The 27,487-nt window shown below is 32.1% G+C and overlaps 2 protein-coding genes across 2 annotated transcripts in view; both read right to left on the reverse strand.

Moving 5' to 3' along the window:
• LOC133192267 (alpha-1A adrenergic receptor-like) overlaps positions 1 to 16,105 on the reverse strand; it is a 145,239-nt gene extending 129,134 nt beyond the window's left edge. The window contains exon 1 of the mRNA XM_061328265.1: positions 16,099 to 16,105. The gene's annotated coding sequence lies outside the window, so the exon portion shown is untranslated. The remainder of the gene's footprint in view (positions 1 to 16,098) is intronic.
• LOC133192268 (vascular endothelial growth factor receptor kdr-like) overlaps positions 6,323 to 27,487 on the reverse strand; it is a 41,680-nt gene continuing 20,515 nt past the window's right edge. Inside the window, exons 7-24 of the mRNA XM_061328266.1 lie at positions 26,974 to 27,122; position 25,539; positions 25,216 to 25,297; positions 21,834 to 21,910; positions 21,329 to 21,500; positions 20,097 to 20,317; positions 18,875 to 18,989; positions 18,583 to 18,627; positions 17,945 to 18,078; positions 15,574 to 15,769; positions 14,994 to 15,178; positions 14,530 to 14,614; positions 11,522 to 11,575; positions 11,097 to 11,170; positions 10,521 to 10,735; positions 9,963 to 10,100; positions 9,210 to 9,371; positions 6,323 to 6,831 (exon numbers count right to left, since the gene is read on the reverse strand). Of these exons, the coding sequence (XP_061184250.1) occupies positions 6,363 to 6,831; positions 9,210 to 9,371; positions 9,963 to 10,100; positions 10,521 to 10,735; positions 11,097 to 11,170; positions 11,522 to 11,575; positions 14,530 to 14,614; positions 14,994 to 15,178; positions 15,574 to 15,769; positions 17,945 to 18,078; positions 18,583 to 18,627; positions 18,875 to 18,989; positions 20,097 to 20,317; positions 21,329 to 21,500; positions 21,834 to 21,910; positions 25,216 to 25,297; position 25,539; positions 26,974 to 27,122 (2,574 nt within the window). The 3' untranslated portion in view covers positions 6,323 to 6,362. The remainder of the gene's footprint in view (positions 6,832 to 9,209; positions 9,372 to 9,962; positions 10,101 to 10,520; positions 10,736 to 11,096; positions 11,171 to 11,521; positions 11,576 to 14,529; positions 14,615 to 14,993; positions 15,179 to 15,573; positions 15,770 to 17,944; positions 18,079 to 18,582; positions 18,628 to 18,874; positions 18,990 to 20,096; positions 20,318 to 21,328; positions 21,501 to 21,833; positions 21,911 to 25,215; positions 25,298 to 25,538; positions 25,540 to 26,973; positions 27,123 to 27,487) is intronic.

The raw sequence follows: 27,487 nt of genomic DNA on the forward strand, positions 1-27,487 counted from the left end.
GATCATGTCATCTTGTCTATACTTCTAATATATATTTATATTCTGAGTTTCAAAGCAATTCATCAAAAAATATACAAGTTAAGTCTATATCATTTGTATAGGTTATTGTAATCATTGCGCATGTGCACACTTGCATGAATGTACATTCTGACCATGTCATCTTGTCTACACTATTAATATATCCTGATATCCTGAGTATCAAAGCAATTCATCAAAAGATATGAAAGTTATGGCTATATCAAGTATATTTGTCATTTTACTCATTGCACGCGCACGTACGTGCATGCACGTGCGCGCAAAATGACCTTCGTTCCGCAAATCTACTTAACATTCCTATTAACCCTAAAAAGGTTTCAACTCAATCGGATGTACAGTTTCGGAGATCACTCACGGACAAAAAAGTACCTAGGAAGAAAAATAATAATAACTAGATGAGATCTCGTTGCGAGCAACGAGTAGGTCTTCCGTTAGATTTCTGATAAGATCTTGATTGGGAAATTTTGATTAATAAAAGAAAGTAAAAAATCTTTAAAGGAAAAAAATATTCATGTCAATTCTTCAAAATATGTTTAGCAACACATTAAAGGGTGAATTCTATCAATTTCAAACAACTTCCGGTCTTTTTTATTCACTTCCGGTATGACCGGAAGTACTCAAAATGACTTTTAACTCCTCACTGAGTGTGGAGGAATCATCCCTTAAAGTTTTGAGGAAAAATGAGCATTTTTTGGACTACTTCCGGTTTGGAAGAAATCACTTCCGGTGGAAATAATACGACTCGAAACAGTCTATTTGTCTCTATAATAAACATTTTAAAAAGAAAAAAATAAAAACTTGCATATTTTTAAACTACTTCCGGTGGACAACGGACGTCACGGCAACAAAAACGAGACAGGAATCTCAATAGTACGAGTCACAATCTATCATCCCTGAAAGTTTCAAGACTCAATCTCAAACCGTTTTTGAGAACACTCGCGGACAAAATGCCACTTTAAAAATGGAAAATTGGCCGTATCTCGCGACCGGAAGTGACAACGGCAAAATAATAAAAAAACGCATAAAGTTCAGATGACTTGCCATCATTGCTGAAGGTTTCATGAAAATCTATCCAGGCGTTCTCAAGAAATCGTCTGCACAAAATCGGTAAGAAAAAAAATAACTAGAAACTCATTGCGAGCAATGAGAGGTCTTCCGTCCAATTCTAAAAATAAAAACGAAAATTCAAGCTGAAAAAAGTGATAAAAGAAATTCAGACACTCTGGAGATTCAACCCTGGTCGTCCGCGTGAAAATTCAACGTGCTAACCATTAACCATTCCCTTTTTTGCATCACTTCCTGTCACGACCAGAAGTAACGTCGACACACAATTTTCAAACGATGCAAATAAACTGATGACGGACTATCAGTCCTGAAAGTTTCAGACTTCAGTCGTTTATTGTTGCCGAGCAATTGTGAGAACAAATTCTAATTTTGAGGACAGGAAAACACGCGACCGGAAGTGAATTTTGTAAAAAAAAAAAAAAAAAAAAAAAAAAAAACGTATTTTATCTCCTAAAACTGGAAGTTGACATTTTTGTTTCCAGTGAAGTCTAACATATTTCAAAACAGCAAAAGAGATGCGTGAACACGGAAGACCTTAATAATAATAATAATAGTGGAAAAGAAACAACAGAATCAGTAGAAGGTCTTCCGTTGGAAACGGAAGACCTTAATAATAATAAGAAGAAGAAACAGAGTAAAAACAATATGTTCCCAAACTTCGTTTGGGGAACATAATTATAGTTAAGTAAAATATTTTTTGTTAGGGTTGTCATGATCGGGTACACATAAATCGTGTAGGAGAAATGTCAAACACTAACCTAGCGTTAGATTGCATTTGCTTGTCAATAGTTTGCCTTTTTCATACGTAGAGCATGATCCTATGTATCGAATAAAATTGGAGACATAAACTCTTATGCAGGTGATAATGACCTATATTGTTGATTAATATGGTAACATTATTTTTGCAAGACGCTAACGTTGCCGACACCTTAATGATGTTACATTTCGGAAATCTTTAGCAGTTCATCATGAAAGCAATTCAATCACTAATGCGTTTTTTTTTTCAATCTACACTGCCAGCTTACGCTTCCGTGTCTTCCTTTTGGTTATTTTATTACAATTATATTAACTATTCCTAAGTCTTATTCCATATTCATTCCATTGTGCATAAATTTCGTTTATCGTTGATTTCAGAGTGAATGACGTGAAAGGTTGACTTGTCCTCTAAGCTCTGTTACCCTTTTACTAGGTTTTTTTTTTTTTTTTTTTTTTTTTTTTTTTTTTTTTTTTTTGGTAACGTTTAATTGTACGAAAGCCCATTGAGCTCATTTTCGTAGGTAACAAAAATACATTTTTCGCGTTATAACGCGAAACTTTTGCGAATAAACGCGTAACTTTCGCGTTATAACGCGTAACTTTCGCGAATAAACGCGTAACTTTCGCAAATAAACGCGGAACTTTCGCGTTATAACGCGAAATTATACATATATAGTCATGTTACTCAGGAACCTGTGATCTTGACTGACAGATAAAAAAACATGAACGCAGAGGGGGACTTCTATGAATTTATAAATGACATTTCTTCAGATGATGTAAAAGAGAATTGATGCGAAAAATGGATAGATTAGTGTTGATTTTGCATTTAATCTCAAAACCCTACTAATTAATTAAATGAATATTCCTTTAAAGATTTTCTTGTTTTTCACTTGTTGAATCCAAGAAATTCTGTAGACTAATTTTTTTTTTCTCAGGAAGATCTCCACTCGTTGCTTTCTTTGAATAAATTGTCAATGTTTTCGTAAGTAATAGTATGACCAAATGGTGCAACCTTAAAATACAATGTTGTATTTCTTCAGTGAGTCTATCGGAGATGAAATATTTGATACGAATATTTGTCATCCAATTTTCACATTAGGTTACTCATGTGATGTGACACAATTGTTCCGTGAAATACAAATTTACCTCATTGTTGCCAATTTTCTGAGATCTTTTATTTCAAATTCTATATAGAGTGTTCAATCTAATTAAAGTTAGACTTGTATTTTCGCTCCTCTACTATACGCTTCAACACTTGTATTGAACAGCATTGAGAAAGACAAAATGTGACGGCAAAAAAGATTTAGAAAGAGGAAAGACACATTCAATGGCGAGAAAACATAAAATTTCAGCTCGTGATAATCCAAGTTCAAAATAGTCTTTCGTTTTTCACTGTAATGAATAAACTAGATCATTAAAAAGTAAAACAAACTGTAGACTTATGCAAATGTCTCTGTTTTACAGGGAAAGTTTCGCGTTATAACGCGAAAAATATATTTTTTTATCTCTACGAAAATGAGCTCAATGGGCTTTTGTATAATTGAACATTTGTAGCAATATAAAATAGTTTTCATACTGCTCCTTTTCTGTTCACCCGACTATGAAAAGGAGCACACGATGAGAGTGAATGGTCGACATGGGATGCTTACTCCTACATGGCTCCTTTATTTGGATTTTTAGATGCCCTTGTTTGCTTTACTCTTAATTTGTATTATTAGAATGATATTTCGATCTTGATTTTTGTTGGTTATGATCAATTTATTTTTCTTAAATATCCTTTATATTTAGTAAAAGTGTCTGACGTCATATTTTGGTGTTTAATTAGGATTCAACTTTTTCAATATTTTAACAGATGAAAAAATTCAGTGGACGGTCATTCATTTTACATCACTCACTGTGGAATCAAACGATACACGACATCTATGCACAACGGAATAAATATGGAAATGAACTTAATAGGGTCAAACAATTTAATAAAACAACTCATTGCAAAACGGCTGTGCACGTTATTTAAAAAACATAGAAAGTAAGTCACATGTGATATATTTGATCGACTGTCGATAATCTGATAATGGGTTCTAAAAAAAGCGCCCCAAGAACGTTGGCGTTTCTTTTCGGCTATAGACAAAATCTAATTGTGTTAATGTTCTAAGAGTGATTATTTTAAATATTTAAATGATTTTTTATGCAACAGTCAATATGTTTGTTTGTTTGTATGTTGTTTAACGTCCCTCTCGAGAATTTTTCACTCATATGGAGACGCCACCACTTGCCGGTGGAGAGCTGCAAATTTTGTCCTATACTCGGCACTTACGGCCATTGAGCAGTGAGGGATTTTTTTCGTGCCAGCACTTACTGCCACACGGGACCTCGGTTTATACGGTCTCATCCGAAGAACCGGTCTCCACGTCCCACAGTGGGATTCGAACCCGCGACGTAAGGATCAACTCCTTACTCCGTGACAGCTAAAGCAGACGCTCTAACCACTGCGCCACGCAGGCGACCAACAGTCCATATGAATTAAGGTTCATATATTTTGTTGATGACTTCTAATTATAATAGATTTCATATTGTAGATCAATACTCGTGCAAGTTCAGTATCCTTGGATTGTAGAATATGGTTCTCGGTGGACATAAAAGAACCATGTCGAACAATTATAAAATATGACAAAGTAGAAAACACTTCTTCCCTCGACACGATGTATCACTTTAAAAAATAGTGAATCTTTTCTTTAATTTTCCGTATTAAGAGATGCATTTGGAAATGCTTCTCATGTTGTTATCATAAATGAATTCTAAATAGATAATTATACATAGAAAATACATCTCCATAAAGTTTTTTTATGTCCTGATTCGAGTTTAATCTTTAATAGTTTATCACATATGTTTACAGTTCCCGTCGGGATTTTGATGAATGGCTGATTGAGATTGTCAAGACAAAGTAAATGTTTGCTTCCCACGAACATTTAGTTATTGAGATAAACAGACAAAGAATTGTCTAACAAAATTTCGTAACACACAAGGCGGCTTTTTAGTGTTACCTAGAGACGCTGATACACTTATGAAAGTAGACGTTTTAGAAGATTTTCGAACGAGAAAAATAATTAACGAGAATCAACATTATCCTCTGCAAACTAAAATATGTTTTTATTTTTTCTACAGTTAGTTTCTCTCACATTCTGTATTGCCTTACAATAGATAATTTTTTGATGTGTTGCCTTTTCCTTCTTGCTTATTCATTACAGCCTTTTTCTACTTTATTATTCATTATAGCCTATTTCTTGTTAGTTGCTTATTTCTAACTTATTTATTATACATGTAACTTTCTTATGTTGTACTTTTGAATTTTTGTATTATCTTTTCTCTCAGATATATTACCAACTTCCCTTCCTTTCTTTTGATTGATGAGTCAAAACTGAATTATATTTATTTCTTAATATATCAATTTTACTAGAGTATACTTTAAATACCGTTATTGTTGATATTTCTTTTAGATAAGATACTGTCAATCCTAATTTTTTTTAGCTTGTTTCATTTTTATTTATTTTCAGTTCACAAAAACAAATCTTAAGCTGTATGAAGGCAACAACGGACATTTGACATTGATCCGAACAAAAAGCTAAATTATTTGTTCCTGTTTGGCTTATTATATCGTGACCTCAGCAATTAATCACTGTTTAATTGACAATCTTTTTTTATTTATGGTATAAACAGAGTGAAAAGTATGCTGTTTTTGCGATTTTTGTAATTAAATGGTGAATGGATGGCTACAAAAAACTTGAGATGCTTAAAAAGATAAGGTTTTATCCACTTGCACTTGGTAATTGGTATAGCATTGTCATAAGGAGATCAATGATTTTTATGATCTCTGCATTAATGAAGGAGCTATGATAAAACATCTTTTTTTTGCATTTGCTTATTCTTGGATCACTGATAATTAACAAAAATATATATCATTTCAGCTTGACATTATTTTTTAATCTTGCATTCATTTAGCAGTTCTTCTTAGATTTATAATATCTGATACTCAAAATAAAAACACAGAGAATGAACATTGTATAATAAATATAAACGTCTTCTGCTATGTTGTAGAGAGAGAGAGAGAGAGAGAGAGAGAATCCTGGTGTCCTATGCGTTCAAATTTTCCATGGTGTTTTAATCTGGAAAGCATGAAATTAAACTACATGCATGACTACTTTCGCTTTTTTATAAATAGGGTATATAAAAGTTTTATTGTTATTTTTAAAAAAAAAATCTACCAGATATATAATATGAGTTTCTCAATAAAAGATACATGTATTTTGTGACATAGACACCTATACATGTAGCATCACATAAGACAAATCTTTACGTAGAGCGATTCATCTATTATAATGAAGTACTTTGCGCGGACTCAGGGCATTGGGAGTAATTGTAATAAAATTGTAGTAATTCATTTGTTAAGTGTATACATGTGAAAATGAACTATATTATTGATATAATTTTATTCAAGAATCATTTATAAACTATTTATGAGTGTTTATGGATTGGACAGAAACTGAATTGGAACAGATGTCAAAAGTTTGTTTTTCTCCAGCCATGATCTTGTCAGAATAGACAATCTTACTTCCGTGTGGATAAATCCTTAATTTACTTATGGACGACGATTTTGTGACGTCATTCAATGGATATCCTGACTGAGTATTCTCCTGTTTAAAATTGGCGCCATTTTTACACAAGGCACATGGTAAACTTCTACACATATCACATTGTTCTGTGTTGAAACAAGAGGTCAATTCTGATCCGTGAATACATTCACGTTTAAATTCATTAGAACTCACGGCTGTCGTTGAGTTTTGTGGGAGGGACAGATAAGTATTGGGAACAACTGGCGAAGGATTTGTCTCCCCTTGTGCATTCATGACGAAATATGACGAAACCCTACTTCCGGTGCTGTCCGATACACTGTCTGGCAGGGAAAGTGGTGAGGTGTCCCTTTATTTTTAACAAAAAGAAAACAAGAATATATCAAACATATATCGTTTTTGTGACCTTTTTTCTTTTTCTTTAAAACCATGAATTCGAAAAATCTCATATTTTAAGATTAATATTTACGTTTGAATCTTACATCTGCTGTTATTTGTAAATTACAATGTTTCTTTCTTGAAATTATTATCAACTACACTTTTTTTAAAATGACTATTACATGTCTCCACAAAGAAATTCAAGCCAATAATTCTATTTAAGTACAAGCAAGAATTTTTATCTCGTTACACTATCCACTACACCATTACTTCAACCTGGGGTCAGTTAGCAGACAAGTGTCGTTCATAATTAGTTCAGATCAATAAAGTTTATAATGAAATAACGAAGCAGACATTGATATAGTTTTGTAAGTCATATTCTTCAAAAGACGTTTATTAGACTTCGTCTGAGTGAATAATCGGTCAAAGTGACGCTAGATATTCTAGGAAAATGAAATCCAATTGCAAGAAAAAAAACTGATTTATTCTTCCCTCATTAGGAATAAAAGCACATGACCGTTATGCCATCTAGTCTAGACGTCTCAGATAAACTGTAGTGTGAAATTATGCAGATATATAAACTTTTTATTCATTTTTTTAAAATGTATCAATAATGTGTTTGTCAATTAAAATCATTCATTTGTCATATAACAAGAAACTAGGTAAAAAGGAAAGAACAATCAAGTTCAGCGCTGCAATAAAAAATTGCAGCAAACTAGGCAGAATATTACACTTCCTGTGGAATGGCAATGTATTCCTTATGAATCATTATTTTTGACTGCTCAGAAATTTATATCAGATCGTTATGTTATCTTTAGAGTGCATACTCTCTTGCAGTAAGACAACCCTTTTTCAAAAGAAATCAAAAAAAAAAAGATAAAAGAGAATAAAGGCTTTGGAAATCATGTTACTGTTAATAAATGTGGAATAACTGTTTCCCTATAAAGAAACTATCTACCATTTTTATTGTTATTTACATTAAATTTCCAACGTTTATTTGTTCATGCTATAATAAAATAGTTTTGCTATATATTTTTGTCTTTACATATTAGAAAAGACCTCATTTTTGTCATACATATTAGAAACAAAGGGAAACTAAAATTTAAAACAATTCAATGGACGCATCTTTTTGAAATGCGCATAATCATTGCATTACATGGACTCTAGAAGTCACATAACGGTTTTTTTTTTTATTGCAAAATCGCACAAAACAAGGTGCACAATAACCATGAGGGTATTTTAAGAATCACGAAACATTTTCAGTCAATCACAAAATCCTTCATTTGCCATTTATCCGCGTTCGTTCCCAACTCATTATTAAAATAACTGTTTCTCCCGTGACCTTTATGCTGAAAACATGTCAAGGATATAAATAGAAGTTTTCAGAATATTTGTAAAATTTTGAATAGATATAGAAAATATGTGGAGATATCGAACAGTATTCGAGCTCAGAAGTCCATTAAACATTACAAAATAGGAGCATAGCAAACACGGTCCTCTAAGACATCAGAAGTGGGATCAGGTGCCATGGAGGAGTGAGCATCCCCTGCCGACCAATCACACCCGCCGTGTGCTCCTTATCATGATCGGGAAATAACGGAAAAATCCATCGACAATTCAGTGTGTAAATAATGACCTAACAAGTCAGTCAGCATTTGACTTAATGATAGATTGTATTTGAAGAAAAGGTCATAGTATCGACCATAGAGCTTTCGAAATGATAACTTAAAACGAGACTGCTGATATTCTTGTTTCATCAACTTGTTTGTCAATAACATACATCGTTTTAGAAATTGTTCATACGTAGAGCATGCTCTGGCGTATCGAATCAACTGAAATAACACACTTACAATAAGTTGTAGCGTGTGCGTATAACTCAAATATAAAACTAAATAATCAAATATAACCCTAACCCAAATAATCAAATCTTGTGTCAAAACCTGACCCACATGTTATATCTGAAAAAATGGGACCAAATAAGAGGCGAAGGGTTACCATGTCGTACATCTTTTTCAGTCCAATGTATGTCATCAATCATTCTCTAGAATTTGGGGCGATCATGAATCAAGGATGCGTCATGAAAGTTACCTTACAAAGAACACCGTTTTTTGTCACAATTTTTGAAGTTACACATGGCGGCGGCAAACGTAAAAGACCATATATTAAATGGTTTACCTGTCCAACCAGAAGTGACCGAATATTCTGAAATTACTAGATTATTACACTTTCTAGTTAATGATCTTCTCTAAGTATACTTTCTAGATTATGACATTCTCTTTAGTATATTGTATTCTCATTCAATATGTAAATTTACCCTGCTGAACTGGTACTGACTAACGGTTTGTTTACCTTGACGAACTCTCATTTGTGTAGTAATCCTGTGACACACTGACGGAGAGGTTGATGTAAGATTTTGTTGCCTCCAACATGGACTCCAGTCTTGTACGGAGGTCAGTAAAAGTCGGGCGGCAGTCGGGATTTGGGTGCCAGGCTGACAGCATCATTTGATATCTGTAATTACACAGTGCGTTACTTACTTTTAGATCCAAAAAATATACAAATAAAAAAAATTCAATTTTAATTAAGAAGATTAAAAAATAAAACTCTTGGAAAGATTATTTTTAACAATGTGAATTAATTATTAGATGTGCTCCAATGAAATTAAAAATTATCCTCCAAAAAATTAAAATTTTAAAGAAGATAACACGTCAAACTTCACGGTTATTTTAGAGAGGCATCGAATTCGAATATGAACAATGCATATCTTTCTAGACACAATGGATTATTTACTTTCAAAAAACATTTTTCAAAAATAAAGCAGCAGTCATTGTATAATTGTAAAATACTTGCAATATGTCTTTCACAAGGAATAACTATGTTGGATTTCTTCTATTATAACAACAAAATCACAGATTACAATATATCTTTATCAGTTTTCTAACTTACCATGAATAAATGTTTTGAAAAATAAGTTTTTCAAGGATTTGTTGATAAGTAAGAAGTTGCCTACTTTAAGAAATAATAATTCAAAAAAAAAAAAAAAGAACTCTATGGTATTGAGATTAGCATGTTATCAGTCTAAAGTATTGTATACTTAATTACATGTCGGTGGAACAATTTTCTGGCCTGTCCATGCGGTATCCATCTTTCAGAAGGCGGAATAAATCTTCATTAGGAATGCCCGGATATGGACTGCCACCCAGGGTGACGATTTCCCACAAAACTATTCCAAAAGACCATCTAAATTGGAGAGAGGTAATGAAAAATATAATTATAGCAGAAAAGATCTTGCGTCAATTCAATTTCCTTAATTTCATTTTATATTAATAATATAACTTAGGTACACGTTCATACCATTTTAAGAATTTATAATATATAAATCTACATATCTGATTACCAAGAAATCCAAATTTAAACATTTTAATTAATATTTCTAATATCATCTCTGAGCCACATTTTTCATTTGTAATATTTGCCATGTGACACATAAATTAACGATTAATTAATACTTTCTTACTATTAAAAGCATTAAGTCATTGTTTAAATAACAAATAAAAGAAAACAATGTTTATGAAAAGGCTCCAACCTAATTCTACACTTGTCTAACAAGCTTGTTACCTTAATCAATCATAACTATACACAGAATTCTTAGAGTCTTACATGTCGGATTTTATTGTGAATACTTGATCGAATATGGATTCAATGGCCATCCATTTGTAGGGAAGTTTACGGGATGAAGTAGGCTGATACATGTTTGTTTCATATATGTCACGTGTCAGACCAAAATCCGAGATTTTCAGTCTACGATTGTCCACCATGAGAATATTTCTAGCGGCCAAATCCCTGTGGATAAACTTCTTCTGGGATAAATATTCCTATAACAAATCATAATTCTACAGCAATACACGAGTCTTTATCTTCTTTTGAAAACGATAATATGATGGTTTATTCATTTGATATCTTTCGCAATTGAAAAAAAAAAAAAAACATTTGAAAATGATGTATTATACAAATTTATATTTATTATTTAGCTTTTTCATGATATAGACATTTCCATGTTGATCACTTCTATTACTATCTTTAATCTGTAATAATTGACAAACTGGATCAAGAATATAATTATGTATTTGTTCTCCTCATGATAACATCCAATGGAAATACAAATCTGATCTTTCCATATTATTTTGAGAATTGAGTTTGGTGTTATTATCTTCAATGTACATATGTATTACCTACCATCCCAATGGCGATCTGCCGGGCATAGGACAGAAGTGTCGTCTCTTGAATACAACATTCCGACTCTGTAGATACTTTGAAAAGAAAAACAATGTAAACTTAATGTTCTTTCCTTGGTTTTATCTGGAAGTATGTACACATCATTATCAGTCAATACCAATACCAAGCATATCAAGGTCTATCATATTTTGTTTCATTCTGTTGCTTTTGATATATGTTTCCTCTAAATAAAGAATTTCTTTCTTTATATAACATAGATGTCTGCGTTTTGTACTATCGATGTCTCCCTTTCTGTTATAAATATAGAGATATAAGGAATTATCGATATCAAGTGAAACATTTATGTTTTAAATGCCATAATGATTGATGATTTGTGTCACAAGTCATCTTGGAATCAGAAATCTTAATTTGTGGAAAATGTTTACCGTTACTTTCGGAATTTGTAGAAAGCACTTCCAATCCACCAGGATCTGTAGCGACTACAGAAAACATAAACAATGATAAAATGAGACATTTTATTGGTTTTCATGATAGATAACTAAGACCCACTTATGAAAAGAAAAAGATTGGCATGATAGACTAAATACAGCTCTGGAGACTGTGTCAGTGTCATCCGATAGTGAGTTTTCATAGAAATAGTTTCTATAGGAATATATCACTGACGACGGCAGTGTTACATGTAGAGCATCATAAAAATTGAAAATCTACAAGTGTCGCCATTATATCATTTTAGTATCTCCACCAACAATCAGAAAAAAAATGCATTGGTTTGAAATATATGCTTGTCTTTTGATATTACGAATGTTCTTTATTTCATTGTTAAAAATTTACATGCATTACACATCCTTGTTTTTCTTTTTGAAAGAATAATTTAACCAAGAAAATATTTCAATATCCAGGAAAACTATAAAGTATCAGCATTTATATTTTGTCGTAAAAAATTTAATTCTTTCTAATTTTCAGGAAAACAATGAAAATTTGTTTTGGATGAAAGATCTTAAGAAAAAAAATTATGACAGCGTTGCAGAAAACCTTAAGTGAAACACATTCACACACCAGTATCGTGACAGGCCCGACAACTCTCGTATTTTGCAGATTACTAATATTTCTATATTATGAGAGAGTTATGCATCTTTTACTTAAATTCTGCATACTTCAACTTCTGTATTGTAAACAATGTCTAAAAGTACTGTTACTCAATCTAAGGTATAAAATGACCCCTCACTTCTATGATGTCCATATGCTGCATGTTTTGACAATCGAAATTAACCATATATAAACACATCATTATTTCTTTGTGGCGTTTTGCAAAGAAATAAATGCTAATTAAACTTTAAAATATAAGATCGAAAATAATTTTCAATTTTAGATGCTTTTCAATTTTGTTAAATATAACTTTGGTAACGAATGCATACAATAGGTTTTTTAATGTGGAAATGCGTTTATCCTTACAATGTAGGGCGCAGTAATTCTTATTGTCCTTCATCTCCATGATTTTCTTCTATGTACTTGTACTAAGAAAGATATTTGTCTCTTCCTCTATCTTTGCAGTTCTCCTTCTCGCTATTTCTTGTTCAAATGCTACTTAAAATGACAATTTGACTAACTGACAAAGCGGAAGGTTGCTACGCTTACCTATGCATAAAACGATGCATTTTAACAATGTAATACAACAATAGACGATTTAATATCTGCATATGTGTGTACATTTTGCTGAGCGTTTACATGGCTGAACATACACCAGTAGTAAATTTAATCATATGTAAAAATTAATTTAGTCGGACTTGACTTATATTTTGCAATAGGAATAAAAATACTCATATGAAAATACATGTCTGCGAAATTTTGGGCATATGTTAAATTTACACACTGCATGTGTGTGAACTGGTCCCATATATAAATAAAAGGCCCACATCGCTCACCTGAGCACTTTAGCCAGGAAAATGCAGAAATCAGTCATTATTGAAAATTAAAAGTGGTCTGGGAAAGGAGTGGGGTGTTCATGATTTGAACAAACTTGAAACTTCACTACCTATGGATGCTTTCATATAAATATGACAATCAAGGCTTTGCTATTCTAGAGAAGAATATTTTAAAAGATTTTTCCTGTGTATTCCTATGTAAAAATTGATGGCCCATTCTGACCCTCCCTTCCCCCAGGGGTCATGACGAGGACAAATTTGAATCTACACTACCTGAGGATGCTTCTATATAAATATGACCCATCATGGCTTTGCTGATCTTGAAAAGAAAATTTTTCCCATGTCTTCCTATATAAAGCTTTGATCGCCAATTGTGGCCCTATCCTACTTATAATTTAACAAATTTGGATATACACTACCTGAGGATGGTTCAACATACGTTTAAGTTTCAAGTTTTTTGGCTCGCTGGTTCTTAAGAAGAAGATTTTTAAAAGATGCCATTAATTTTTCACTAATTCGTAATATCTCCACTTAGAACAAGACGTGGCCCTTCTTTTGAAAAAACTGAATACACTTTTATCCTAGTTTACTCTGTTTCAAGTTCGGTTGAAATTAGTCAGAGGTTCTTGAAAAGAAGTCGAGAGTGTGAAATTTTACAGACAGACAGACAGACGGACGGACAGACAGAAGGACGTAGGCGGAAAAATGTGATCAGAAAAGCTCAAGTGCACTAAAAATTAAAATGTTAACAAATGTCTGAAATCAGTAAATGCAAATATTCTACGATGAAATTTGAAGATAATACAAAGTAATTAAGCTCAAAATACATGCATGTATAAGTTGATAGTATACACCTATCCACTGGCTGTGAGTGGGATAGCTCTTTTATCAAACCCGCGACAGGAACTATTCCCCGAGGGTTTGCCCGAGGGGAATAGTTCCTGTCAAGGGTTTGATGAAAGAGCTATCCCACTCACAGCCAGTGGATAAGCGTTTTATTATACTGATGTATATCATAATTTCTGAGGATTGGATTTACCTGATACTACAGTTCGATAGTAAAAACATGGGAAAAAAATAATTATAGAAGTTTTGAACAAGTATTTGGAATAGCATAACACTGCCAGAATGAGCTTAAATCCTGATGACGCCACAATGCTACTGAAGTCAGGATGACATCATAAGTCTATAGATTGATTACAGGAAACCAAAATTGGCGGCAAAAATTGCATGAAAATTTTCCGAAGGGTGGATAGCAAAAACTATACCCCGGGGTATAGCTTTGCTATGTGTGGAAATTTTGAGACTATAAAGATAGTTATTTTACCTTCTTAACTTTATATAGAAAACATTTTAACAGAAGTATAATAATTAACACTAATTTCGAGAGGGAAAGAAGATTTGCAAATTTTACACAAATAAAGCAAGGTAAAACCGCGCACTAGATGCATAGTTCTGTGTCCATGTCTCCATTAAACAGTAATTTGATCACACCAGGTGGGAAGACTTACAGAATTCAGCGCCTCTTGTTCTATCACAGCCTGGACTGATTCCACTGTCAGACCTCCTTCTCATTCTTTGACCCATTTTCATCATCTAAAGTTATTAGAAAGGACATCAATTGACATTCATACATAAAATAATGCAAATATAAAGGTATACTCATATAATTTCCATGACAAATCAGTGTAGGAAAGTGTTTCAAAGTTTTTACTTAAGGCAGATATTATCACTTGATTAATGTTTTCTCCTCCTACGAGATTTTTTTTTCCTAACAAAAAACAGTGAAATTATTTATATACTTAAAAGTAGGGTCAAAATCCTGGTTGAAAATTATACGTGCTTGAATAATCCACATATGTATGAATAAGCAATGTAAGATACTTTACAAAGCAAAAGCTTCTTATTCTATCAAATTCCTTAAAAGTTAATTCTACAATACAGTCATGAAAACGTAATAAGACAGGGTACTAACCTGGTGCCTGCAGTTAAGGAGATATTGTCGGAGATCACCAAGAGGACAGAAGTCCATTATAAGACACAAAAAGGACGGCTTTGTGCAGAAACCCAGCATACCAACAATATTAGGGTGGTTTCCTAGCTGTTTCATGGCTTCTATTTCTGTCATTAAGCTTTTTTCTTCTGTTTTATCTGCAAATTCTGTTTAAAAAGGAGTTTTCATGATCTTCCTTTATTCTTAATACAGATACAAATTTTCAGAGAATAGTAGATGATCTAAACTTTATGCTAAGAAGTGTTGAAAGAAATATAAATCACTAAATCGAATTTAATTTTAAAAACCCTCATTTGATCTATTTTACATATATAGATAATATTGCTATTCTCTGAAAATTAATCAAAAAGCAACTAGGATTCAAATGTTTCTTGTTTGTTAGCAAAAAGCAATGAATGACTTATCAAAAGATTTGCAAATTCACTAAAGGCTGAAATCGAAAACTCTTGTGCAAACAGGCGTACAGCAGACTTATTGTAACTATTATTATAGCAATCACATGTCATACAAGTAATTCTTGTAGAAATTGACTGATATTTACCTTTAAGCATTTTCACGGCCACAGTACAGCGTTTCCCGTCCTCCTGAAGATATTCACCTTTATGGACCTTGCCAAAGGCTCCCTCTCCAATTACTTCCAAAAGTTGAAGGTTCTCAAAGCATATCTCCATGTGATCTATCAGGAGCGGATCGTCACAGGAGGAATGGGATGTGGCCACGTATAAAGGATTATAAGCCTACATTAAAACTTCTTAAGATGTGAGTAGTGACAACCATGGGTGGTTTTAAAGCAAACGATAAATGGACAAAAGATAATATGTAGTGACAAGCGATAGTCCTTGAAGACGTGATAAAATGCGAGAATTGATATCAGAGAGATATAAACTTACAATAGATGTGATGAGATGTGCATAGACGACAGTTTTAAATGGTTACATTTACAAAAAGTCAAATGACAATCGAGGGTATATGCCTAAACAATTATCATAAAATGCCATAAGTTGTAAGTAGTGACAGAAAAAGGTTAAATGCTTCAGGTAAGACGTTAAAAAATCTAAGAAGTGACATCACCGTGGTAAATGCCTACAATAAGTTTACTGATATGTGAACAGACGACGGTTTTATGCCTACATGTATATATACATGTGTATACGAGGGTTACATGCATATGCTTAAACAAAATTCATAAAATGCCATAAGTTGTGATTAGTGATAGGAGAAAGTTATAGGCTTCAAGTAAGACGTTTTAAATTGGGAGAAGTGACATCACAGTGGTAAATTCCTACAATAAGTGCACTGATATGTGAACAGACGGCGGATTTAGAACTACAGTAGGACTCAAAAGATGACAATTCAGGGTTATACGAGGGTGTTCAATAAATAATGCGAATGATCTTCTACAAATAAGATCTTTTATGGCTCTACAAACTCAAATTGATCAGGTAGACTGTGATCTTTGAACTCTCCTATTCCGAATCCATCTGAACACCTACGCAGCGATGTTAAGGCTTCCCGAAGCTTTAAAATGCGCTCAAAACATAATATGTCATAAGCATTGAACTTTAATACTTCCAATTTATATAAAGGGTTTCCTCGGCTATATATTAGCATATTTGTTGTGATATCACATGACTTTGTTGATCACGTGACGGTCATTTATAATTTTTTGAAATGTTTCATATAAATCGCTTCGGCGCAGCTGATTAACACAATAATTATTAACATTTTGTTATATAAATAAACTCATCGTATCCTTGTGTATCCGAAATGTGCTTGGGAAAAGTCATAGTATTACTTGGGTACAAAATATTTCCTGAGAAATTCAACTTACCTACAAATTTGAGGGTATTTTCCACAGAATATCGTAATCTGTATTAAAACAAAGCCAACACACATTTTTCCCAAGCAAGATTCAGGTAGAGAACAACCTCTTCTTACAGATTTCCACAAAAATTCTCAGATTAATCCTCATTAATCACCTGCGCCAGACTCTTTTATACACACAAAATAAATTCTACCTCCAACCATGGGCATAAAACAGAGTACATTTCAAAAGTATATTTTTCAAAAGCATTTTGAACATGATGAATTTCAATCAAGGGTAGGTAAGCGATGTATTTTTAAAATATTCGGACATATAAGACAAAAAACCTTTAACGACCCGCGAATTTTGCAATAGCTATCTAGCATTTTACATGCAGTTTGAAATAAAGTGTAAAGTTCATGACACTCTCCCCGTCATAACACTTCAAGTTTGCAGTGACCTGACGTCATTTTCCATTATGACGTCATATTTTGGTAGTTCAGAGATGTGAAGGCACAGAGTGCACTGTCATATTCTACGGCAAGCCTTAACCTACCTGCGTACGTGCTGCGTGGAAGACTATAGTCTTTACAAATGTCAAACACATATCTTCATGTGGAATCTTCAGCTATTTTTATGATGAAAAGCAGCTTTCAAAGATGCTCTAATTTTCATCTACTTGACAGAGGCTGTTTTTAACCTTTTTTTAGCTCAGTAAAGTGACCATGCTTTCTTTTAAAGTGAATTTCTTTGCGAAGAGAGTAGGAAAAACCATGATTTTTTTTTCCAATGGTTAAATAGAACTTAAATAGAACACTTCGACTTAAAAATTATATCAGCTGCTTCTACATTTATAATAATAAAATGTATGTTGCATTACTTATTGAACGACCCTTGTATGCATGCAAAAATATTATAAAATGTAAGAAGTCATATCTAATGGGTAATGATTGATTGATTTTTTATTGATAAACGCCGAGTCGGCAATCATTTAGCCATATTTCGACGAAAAGAATTTACGTTCTGTGGCCAGTCTGACCTTTGGTTCAAGGTTTCTGTTTAACACATATGTATATGATTACTTTAACAAGGTGAACACTCTCGTTACCTCATCACTAGTTTTTCTTTCCGTTTCCTGTTCTTCTCTGGTCCGTTTCCGTTTGATTATACAGATGAGTATAAAAGCTATCAGGATTCCAATGACCACCACCACTACTGCTATCACAGCCTCATTCTTTTCCTCTGGAATTTTCTTAGAGAGTTATTGCTGAAGGTTTTGTATAACATTTTATTAAAAGAATTTTTTTAAACTAACTTTGCCTTCAGTTGCTTTTAGAGAACCCTGAAGCAATTATCTACTTTCAAAAAAAGCATTATTCAACTATTCTATAAGAGGGGGCTCATCCTAAAAACTCGAATTATATCTGCAGTATACATCCTCTCTGTAAATTCACTAACCAGTTAAAATTTCCGATGCTTTAATACTTATTAAAATTATTTTAATTATTCGTTAATTCGAAATAAACATGGCAAATTAATTGTCAAAGGTAATCGTACATTTCTTGTTGGCAACAACAGACAATAACTCTAACAATTCTTATTGTTTTACCAAACTTTAGATGATGAATATGAGCTTTATATATGGAAATTAAAAAAAATATATGAAATATTTTTTTTTATTTACATTATTGGAAAAACTATATTTTAAAAATTCTAAGGTCTAGAAATGTGCCAAAGTCCTTTTACCTTGCTCGGTGTCTTCTTTTTTGGCGGTCAATTTTGCGAATTCTCCTGGTAAAAAGATTAAGAAAATTGTTATAAATTGTCAAATAATTGATGAAATATATGTGCGTTCAGAAATATGATATATACCATATCTTCCTCTTTCGTGTTATAGAAAATATTCAAAGAAGCTCTAATATTTTCAATATACTTCCCCTCTCTTTCTCTCTCTCTAATTTTTTTTTCCTCAGCTATGAAACTACATAATATGTATCTTTACTCTGATGACGGGTAAAATAAATGTATAAATTCTTACCAAGTTTAAAAGTCTTTGAACATTCTTTACTTTCTCCACCATCAGAAATTGCAACAATAGTAAATCGATAGTCATTGAACCAATGTAGTTTTCTGATTACAACCCATGTTTGATTCTAGAAACACAAATTTAGATAGATATTTAAGGTTACCTTAAGATACATTAAAATTTTAGTAAGATTAGGAATAAATACAGGACGGTCTTGATAAATACTCTAATTAAATGCTGTTGCATATAACTAATTCTTAAATTCTGAGCTGAAAGATGTCGCTAAATTCTATGTAAAATATTCAAATGTAAAACAGAATCTATTCGAGAATTGTGAATTGGAGAACCTGTGTTCCTTTGTAGCAACCCTAACAAAAAATACTATTATAGTTTACTATAGTGATTGTAGTTTACTATAGTGAACTATAGTTTACTATGGTGAACTATATAGTTTACTATAGTATCAAAGTTCTTATTATAGTAAACTAAAGGTTTTTACTACTGTAAATCAAAGTATATTTACTTTGGTTTTCAGATTGTTATATTTTATGTCCTTCAATTCATACACGCACATTTTTTTAAGAAATGAATTTAATAGCTACCCAAGTTATACTGTATTACCTGGCTTGTGGTAGTTTACGCTTTTTAAAGCGCGAAGCGGTTTATAAAAAAAAAACGTTAACTGCCCAAACCCAGGTTATACAAGTATAATTTGGGTAGCTATTAAATTTATTCCTTATAATTTAATTTCCTATCATTAAGTGCAAAAATAGACAATTTTTCCTTTCAAAAAACGTCAAGCGAATTGATACGTTTTTGACGTAATTCATTGTGACGTAGGCAACGCAGGTTATACGATATATCTTTTTTTTTCTTTTTTTTATCCTATCAAATGGCGTGTTACAACCAGAATTAAATTATTATTAAATGGAACTACAGTACTACTTGTATATTCACATATTTCCAAATTTTACACCACTGTTATTGAATTTGAGAGATTTTTAAGCTTTGATATCTGAAAAAAAAGTTCTAGAGGAAAGTTACATAGTATCAAAGTATTTACTTCAGTTAAGAATCTATAATAAACTAAAGTAAATTTTATAAGGGAAGCTGTTATTAATTATATCAAACATTAATTATCTTTTATCACTTCATGTAGAACATTGTGTTGAATTTTTAATTTTCTATTAAAAAATAAAGAAAAGACAAACAAATTAATGACTATTTTCCTCACCCCTAGAACGTGCGTGACATTACTGTGGGGAATGAGGTACTGAAGTCTGTGAAGTCGAGCTACTTTACTGAATTCTATTCTGTACATAGTTATGTTGTTATCGACGCTGGCGTGCGGAGGTGCCCTCCATGATAACATAATGTCCCCAGCAGTCATTTCATGGACCTTATCTACATACGTTTTAACCGTTTTGACTGTGATTTTTGATGGCTGTTCCGGGGCTAAGAAAATAAAAATAAACATAATCAGCAACCAGTGATAAAACAAATCATAATTATTCATGTGTATTGTTTTGTTTTGGCCCCGTACGTAAAAGATTGTTATTATATCACGGAAAATGAATGATGTTAGCATCTATCTATCCTATTATTTCTAATGAAGTACATTCAATTCCATAGATGAACACGACTGGTAGTTATTAATTATATGTCGGAAAAGATGAGATAATTTTCAATTTATTTCTTGTTACTTTTTAAAAATGCAAATTGACGATTATAACAGTGATCAATCTCATACATCCAGTAAAGGACAAAAATCGTGAACAGGGCACGATCCCTGGAAGCACCAAAGACAGTTTCAGGTGCGTACATGTAGGAGGAGTAAGCATCCTTTGTCAAAACCACAGTTAGCCTTTACAATGGTCAAAGAAGTTATCCATAGTCAAAATAGTAAAAAGAAACAATAGCCTAACAGCTGGCATGACAATCATAATACGACCCAATGATAGGTTGTATTCACAAAGAAAGTCATGAGAATGACCATAAAATTCCCGAAATGCTGACCTGAAACTAAATGACTGAAAAGCCCTATAACTTCAACTTATTTGTCAGTAGACTTCCTCTGTTAAAAATTCATCGTCCTCAGAACACGAACTTGAGAATCGAATCTGGTGTCAGACATAAACACCAAATACAGATGATTGTGGAATAATACTACATAAATAGGGAAAGTTGACGATGGAAAAGCTGAAGTCATCCCGTTTGTCCAATAGTTTTGTCGTTTGTTTTGCCATAAACATATATAAACCGTAATTTATTCAATTATGAAGCAGATGTGGCACGTTATGTGGTGTCTATTTCTATTCTACGAACTCTCTAAGTCTGGAAAGATAAGAAATAATTGAGATGTGAATACTTAAACCAAATTCGCTTGCTTAACAGCTGAATATCATGCTATTGATAGACAGAAGGTTCTATGCTACGTATAATTCTTTTGAAAATTGAAAAAAGTACCACAGAGAGAATAATTATATGATGTTGCTGGCAAACAGTCAATAGTGCGGTATGACGTCACAGTAAAATTGCTGACTTTGCTGAAAATCGGATCTACAGAACTCTGGATGTCAAACTTGTAATCACAACCAAAACCCAAATTCGACAGCCATAAGCTCGGACCAGGCATCGACTGGAATGAAAAACGCTTATAATCACAGACTTACTTTACAAACAGATAGCAACTGAAACAAGAAATGTTTTCTGAAAATAATCACATTCTAGTTTTATAGAAAAACTTTTTTTTAATGAAAAAGTAAGAATGAACAAGTAGAAATACGAAAATCGGGTTGTTAATGATGATTTGAGGTTCATATGTTACATGTACTACTCAATTCTTACATAAAACAATTTATCGTACGTAAAAGCTAAACATTGATCATTTCAGACAAAATTTCTCTTAAATTGCAGATAAAAAAAAAGATGTTCATTTGTCTTTTTTCTTGAGAACACGTTGAGCACTTACTGACAGGTCAATAACACGGCTTTTATACGATTCGCAGTTTGCAGACATCCAAAATAACTTGAAGAAGCATGGGTTATCTGAAAAAAATCAATAATAATAAAAACCTTGGACAGTAAAATCTCATATCAAATTTAGAGACTAAATGGATTTGACCTTTGCACGATATCTACCAGTCTACTGAAAGGATTAACAAAATTCCAGGAAAATTGAAAAATAATGATTTAAATGCATCTAAAAAAGAGATCATGGAAGCCTACTTTGACAATGATTTTGACAAATGTTAATTTGAATATAAAACACTAAACGGTAAAATGATTTTTTTAAATAAACAACTACATTTATCGGAACTGTGAATACTGTACATGAATAAATATACGTAAAATTAATTCATTTATAAAACTTCTAGGACATGAGTTGAGATCAAAAATGACAAAATCAATCTGAATTAAGACTAGGATGAAAACATTTTCAAGTTTAGAGATAACGAAGTTAGTCTTTTATATTTTCAGAAATCTAAATCTTACAATCTGAGACCATGAATAGGAAAGTTCTGCTGTAGCTAATGTCTGTCTGCAAAAGTTTATTACAACTTCTTTTTTCAGCTATTTATTATCCAATTGTAAATCGTTTCAAGAATTTTTATTATGTCAAGAAAAGCACTCTTATTTGTAATATTCAAATCTAATTTAAAGAGACAAATTATTATGTAGACAATGGAACATAATTCATTGTTTTGAGAAAGAGAGAAAATGTTTCACTGACAATTAAGAAACAATGTTAATTACACATTTCAATGCTCATCTTAGCAATAATTATTCTCAATTGATACATTTTGCCCTAAATAGAATGGAAAATCTCTGCTAAGCACATAAAGGGGAGATGATAACGGATTCTGATCAATCTCTTAAATCCTTTAAAAAATTACGTGAACAGAGAAAAAAAAAGAAACCCCAGGAGATTAAAGAGGTGGAATCGGGTGCCAAGGAGGGGTAAGCATCTCCTGTTGATCGGACACACCCACGTGGGCCCTTTGTATTGATCAAGTAAATGGAGTTACCCGACGGCAAAATGGTATAAAACAAATGTCAACAATTATTAGATAACATGTCACACTGCGACTCATAGATATGTTGTATTTGCAAAGTCATTATAACGACCATAGAATTTTCGAATTTGTGACTTTATACAAGATGGCTGAAAGCCCTGAAACATCAACTTATTTGTTCGTAGACATTTTCTGTTTAAAATTGATCGTTTTCAGTTAAGAGACACGAACTCCAAATACAAGTGATTGTTGAATATAATTTTATAGATAGGGAAAGGTAAAACTGACGAAATTCCTTTTGTCCATTGAATAAGTTGTTATATGGCCCTTAATCAGTAAAATATCCAAGTATGAAACACATGTGACAGGCACTGTGGATTCCTTTCTTTTGCATTCACTGGGTTATATCGAGTTGACATATGAATAAAAATAACTATTGTTAATTGACGAAAATGTCGTTGATATATCCAGATATTGAATTGAAAGCCACAGCAAGGGTTTTTGAATAAATTCTGCTTCATAAAAATATGAAAAGTCGCCGTTTAAAGGGGTAAAGCTAGTATCCATCGAAATTCTAACAGAATGTTGGAAGACCCGGTCTACGAATACGATATACTAGGAGTCACAATGAGAAATTTGAGCATTTTTTCAATATAAAATTATAAAAAAGTAATTGTGTGTAGAATCAGAAAGACTTTTAACAGAGTAATTTTGAAGATGGTCAATCAGAAAATAGGAAAGTTATTTTTATTGAGGATGTAATCTTTTATGTCAGAAAGCTTGCTCCTTAGTTTATCGTGAGAAATAGTTGTATTAAGGGTTGGAAAGGTTTATTAAACAAATAATTTTTTAAAGTTTTTAATTTTTATTAAACAGATTTTTTTTTAGGTTTTTAATCAATTTATGGGTATCGATTATGCTTCACTTTATTCTTTGGTGAGATTTTCCTTTGATTGGATCTTTTGCTTGCTTTTCCTTTGCAATTCTAGAGTTATTTTACTTTATTTACCCTTTATGGAAATCTGACTTTTGTTTAGATAGAGTATATATAGGTTTTGCTTGTTGTTTCTAAGAATAAAAAATATCGTTTACAATTGCTCATTAATCAGGTATTTTTCAAAGAGAAACTTAGTATTATTATCTTAAGGCAGAAATATGAAATCACTTACTTTGCATGAATTAAGGCAAAATTATAAAAACAAAAAATAAATAGGGAATATACAGAAAGGGTTGATTTTTATGTCTCTTCTTTTTCATATACATATACATGTAATATTGGGAGGAACAAAGTATTCTCTTAAGGTTTTGGGGTTGGAGTTTACTGCTAATAAAATGACAGTTCTTGTATATATTTTTGTTTATTCATCATCTTTTCGTACGGTTCTGTTCATAAACAATTGAACATGAACTGATATTTTGATTTCTCGGATTATACGTATGCATGACAAAGGGTTATATATCTCTGTCGTTTGTACGTTGTGTGTTTGAAAGTAATGTTTTCTATCGCACTCCTTGGCTTTCACTATATCAATGTCTAAAAAGTTCTAGGTATTTTTGGTTTAATAAATACAATTTTAGTTCCTCTAGACGCATATCCCTGATATTGGTATTACTGACAATGGTACAGATCCTTCTTGCAAGATTATATGATAAAACATATTTCAGTATAAATGAAATGGCATGATCCGAAATGCAGGTTTTGGTGTGTATCTGTTGGCTTATAGTAAATATCCGTTTATAAGCTGGTATTATCTTTTGATGAAAGAAAATCGAGATTGACATTTGCGTATCATTTTTTTCCATCGTGAATTTGATATCCGAATTTATTTGTTTAAGTAGATCGTAAAAGTCAGTGAATTCAGATAGATAGATAGATAGATAGATAGATAGATAGATAGATAGATAGATAGATAGATGTGGCACTGTGATAATTTCTTGAACGAGATATAAACTTTTCCGAATAATAAGATATTCTGCATCAAAATGTCTTCATTTTTCAAGCAAAACCATGAATAATTTTCTTTGAAGGTTTTAATGCCTCAATCAATAGATCCTAGTAAGTATAAGTCTTGAAATTAAGGTTCATCGATACCCTGATAAGAGAGGTAACTATGATTGGTATAATGACTATTTAATTCCTTTTTGAAGGTCTCTAGTGTTCAGGTCATTTCAGTCAAACTTTGCTCCGAAAGGTACATGTATGCCCGATACTGATTGCGTTTTACATATAAATTAGATTTCTTTGAAATAATCATAAGCTTTGAGGAAAGATTGAGTGCGCAGAGAGATGGTGAACCTTAAATATAATTGTGTTATAAACTGTGAGTGTTTACTTACCAGGAGGAGGTTCCCAAGACACGTTAACTCGTATTGACTTCCCTTCAACGGTTTCATTTGATACAGAGAGTTTGAGTGGCCTCTGTACAATTATATCCTCTGCAATTAGAAAAAAAAACCTTTCAATTTTAACGATTGATTTTTGGATGTTATTTCTGTATGATATTACTCTACTTCAGTACTGGCAGCCATAGGGGTAAAAATTTGCAAATGTTTATAAATTAGAATTTCGAGCCTCTACAATCCCTTTCAAAGAAAATTCAATTCGAGAGTTGTTTTTTTTTCAAGCAAAAGATTTGCCTTAACCGAAACATTTAAACAACGCTGACTTAAAAATGAATATGGAGATAACGAACAGTAGTCAAGCTCAAAAGCTCAACAGATACTTTTTTAAAGCCCAGTACCATCAACGTATCTGTCAGCTGCCTGCATCGGTTTAAATTTAATATGCTTTTGTGTACTGAATCAATTTAATGTTACACATATTTTTTTTATTTAGTACGAATACAAAATAGGCAAGCTATTAAAAGAAAACGATTATGCCCATTGGAATCCAAGTAGATTGATGAAACATGTGGTGACTTTAGACTACAAAATAATTCTTAATAAAAAAAAATCCGTACCTTTTCTGTACCGACGTCAGGGGTTGTGTACTGTGATTTATTTAAACATATATAGCCGACCAATCACAAGATATGAAAAGAATCTGAGTTCCTGTTTTATTTAGAAAGCGCTTCTTATAATGTAAAGAAGCTTTGTCTTTTATGTATTGCTAGGATTGGTTGTTTAAAATGTTGATACGTTTTGATTTTCTTAATTTTTGAGGAAATTTGTGATTTCAGTTTCTAAAAATTAGCATTTGATTAACATTATGATATTATAACACAGCTCGTCTGAAGTTTTACCTTAAAAGCTGTTATTGTCTTTTTAGGAGTAAAAGCGATAGACCAATACACAGCCCTGCAATGTTTTTTTTGTTCAATTTCTTAGGCGTCCGAAAAAGTATGGGATTCAATACGGGTAGAGTGACTTAAGGTCTGGATTACTGAAAACCTTTAATACTGAGAGGAGATTTTGAAGAGTTTTATCCTTTTAAAGGGATCAGTGAGTATACTAACCTGGACTACCTGATGTGGAAATGAATTCAAGTTTTTCTAAAATCTACAAACAAACTCGATGGTACAAACTTTAAAAGCTTTAGTCAATACATATCGTTCAGGTACTCTTTCAAATTGTTTTAATCACTTTCAGACTACTTAATACGGAAGGATACGATGAATAACTCATTTAATTCAAATAAAGAACTGTCTTGGCTACGTTTTGGCATAAGTGAAATTAATGTCTTACAAAAACTGCCTTAAATCATTTAATTGTTGGGAAAATAATATCAGACATTTATATTTAACCCCACTGCCTGATACTATTTACATTAAGTGGTATTTGGACTAGTAGTTACACATTATTTGCCTTTAGTTAGTAAAATTTATTGATCAATCATTTGTAGTATGTCTGTCATGCAATGTCTCTAACCAGTTCACATCGAATAAGATTTAAAAAAAAAAAAATAACGTTATTTGGTTATCAAGATTATAAATGCCTGACCTGCAAATACAACAATTTCCGTTTTCTTTTTTTTCTTGAATTTATCGTTTCAATTTGTGTCAATCTTTAAAATATGTCAACAGGTATCGTGTTGGGAGATCATAATGGAGGTGATAATTCACTGGAGATCAATTTTTATAGGATTAATCATAATGCTTTGAACTTGTTTTAGCTTTGAATGATTGAATCCAATCTGTTTCTGAAGATTGTATCATGTAAATGCGCTCAGGTAGCACTGGAACAACTTTGAATTTGTAAAACAAATCAGGGTTTAGATCTTCTACTTTCATGTTTGTTGCATTTGTCTGTAAAGCAGTGCATTTAAAAATGAGTTAAGTATTGGTGAGATACAGCTCATTATTGATTTAATTTGATTTAAATGACTGATGAGGCAGAAATAGACGGCAAAAATAGCTTTCAAGTTAAAGTATTATCAATTTTTCTCAGAATACACCGAGCCTCTCTCTCTCTCTCTCTCTCTCTCTCTCTCTCTCTCTCTCTGTTTTGGATGCATGAATAATTTTCTTAAATTTATCAATTTTGGAATTTTACCCCATTTATGCATTTAATATCAAAACGTTAATATAAAAATACATTGAATTTTGGATGAAATCTTCAATATTTATCGTATAAAGCATTGTGAATCTGTGTTTCCTGAATCATACATGGT

The sequence above is a fragment of the Saccostrea echinata genome, unplaced genomic scaffold, assembly GCF_033153115.1.
Source record: "Saccostrea echinata isolate AGI-Se365-2 ecotype Australia unplaced genomic scaffold, CSIRO_AGI_Sech_v1 ptg000025l, whole genome shotgun sequence".
NCBI classification, from domain to species: domain Eukaryota; kingdom Metazoa; phylum Mollusca; class Bivalvia; order Ostreida; family Ostreidae; genus Saccostrea; species Saccostrea echinata.